Source organism: Diaphorina citri, unplaced genomic scaffold (assembly GCF_000475195.1).
Source record: "Diaphorina citri unplaced genomic scaffold, Diaci psyllid genome assembly version 1.1 scaffold15226, whole genome shotgun sequence".
Classification (NCBI taxonomy): Eukaryota; Metazoa; Arthropoda; class Insecta; order Hemiptera; family Psyllidae; genus Diaphorina; species Diaphorina citri.
Window position 1 is genome coordinate 1 of NW_007392590.1, and position 1,181 is coordinate 1,181.

At 42.9% G+C, this 1,181-nt stretch overlaps 1 protein-coding gene across 1 annotated transcript; it reads right to left on the bottom strand.

Moving 5' to 3' along the window:
* Window positions 1-276: 276 nt before the first annotated feature.
* LOC108254170 lies at window positions 277-845 on the bottom strand (the record flags this gene model as incomplete). The annotated part of the gene is made up of 2 exons (XM_017449159.2): window positions 277-617; window positions 765-845. Coding segments are annotated over 2 exons (422 nt in total), but the record flags the coding sequence as incomplete, so codon positions are not given.
* Between the last annotated feature and the right edge of the window lie 336 nt (window positions 846-1,181).

Consider the following 1,181-nt stretch of genomic DNA (forward strand, 5'->3'; position numbering starts at 1 on the left):
CGCGGTGGGGATTGAACTAGAATCAAAATGGAGTAAGGAATGATGACTTTTGCTTCTACACACCTTACAGGAATAGGTAGACTGACATGCAGCCAGGGAATGAGTACCGAAACAGGCGAAACAACGTCTCACAGACTTAACAAAAGAGCGACGAGCGTCAGGGGGTCTGAGAAATTTTCAAATTTTGAATCAAAGGGTCAAGTGACTTGAGTAGATTAGCTAACAGAAGAGCAGCCGAGAGTTCTAACTTGGGAATAGTGAGGGTTTTGATAGGTGCTACTTTTGTTCTGGCACGAATGAGATATGAGTGGACTTAATCTGACTCGAGGGTTTACTAGAACTTGAACCATAGGAAGACGACGAAGCCTCAGACATTTCCAAGACTGAACACCTATTTTTCACGAACGTGACTAGATCGTTGAATGAAGGAATGGATTTGATCTTGACGTGATCATTCTCGAAAAGCTGTCTCGTACGAGGGTCTAAGAATCTCAAGCCTAGATGTAAGAAAATAAAGTCAGATAAATCTGCCAGCTCTAAAGCCTTCAAAGATTGAACATTGACGTAAATCTGGTCAAGAAACAAGCGAAGTCCCTGCAATGACTCTGAACCGACACCTTTCGTTTCGTCTAAGAATCTCAAGCCTAGATGCAAGAAAATAAAATCACATAAATCTGCCAGCTCCAAAGCCTTCAAAGATTGAACATTGACGTAAATCTGGTCAAGAAACAAGCGAAGTCCCTGCAATGACTCTGAACCGACACCTTTCGTTTCGAGGATACGATTGGCGTAATAATTAGCCAAGACTCTAGGGTTCTGATAACGTTCAGTCAAACGAGTCTTGGCTAATTATTACGCCAATCGTATCCCCGGGGATCCAGCGGAGAGACTCAAATTCACAAGGTAAGAGCTTTTCCTCGACTCTAATTATCCATCCCCAATTTCGCAGAGAAGAGAACGAACCTCCCCACACAATCTACTTATCTACTCTACACAGAATTCTACTTACGCCGAAGGATCCAGCAATAACACATGGTATTTTTATGCTGAAGACTCCAGCCTCTTGTATGAAGAAATTGAGGATTCTAATTGGGACCCCCCTTTAGAAGACTCAAATATTATTTCTCTGGCTTTCTTTCAAGTGGCAGGATTCTCCTGGAGGAGTTCTTCCCCCCTCACCA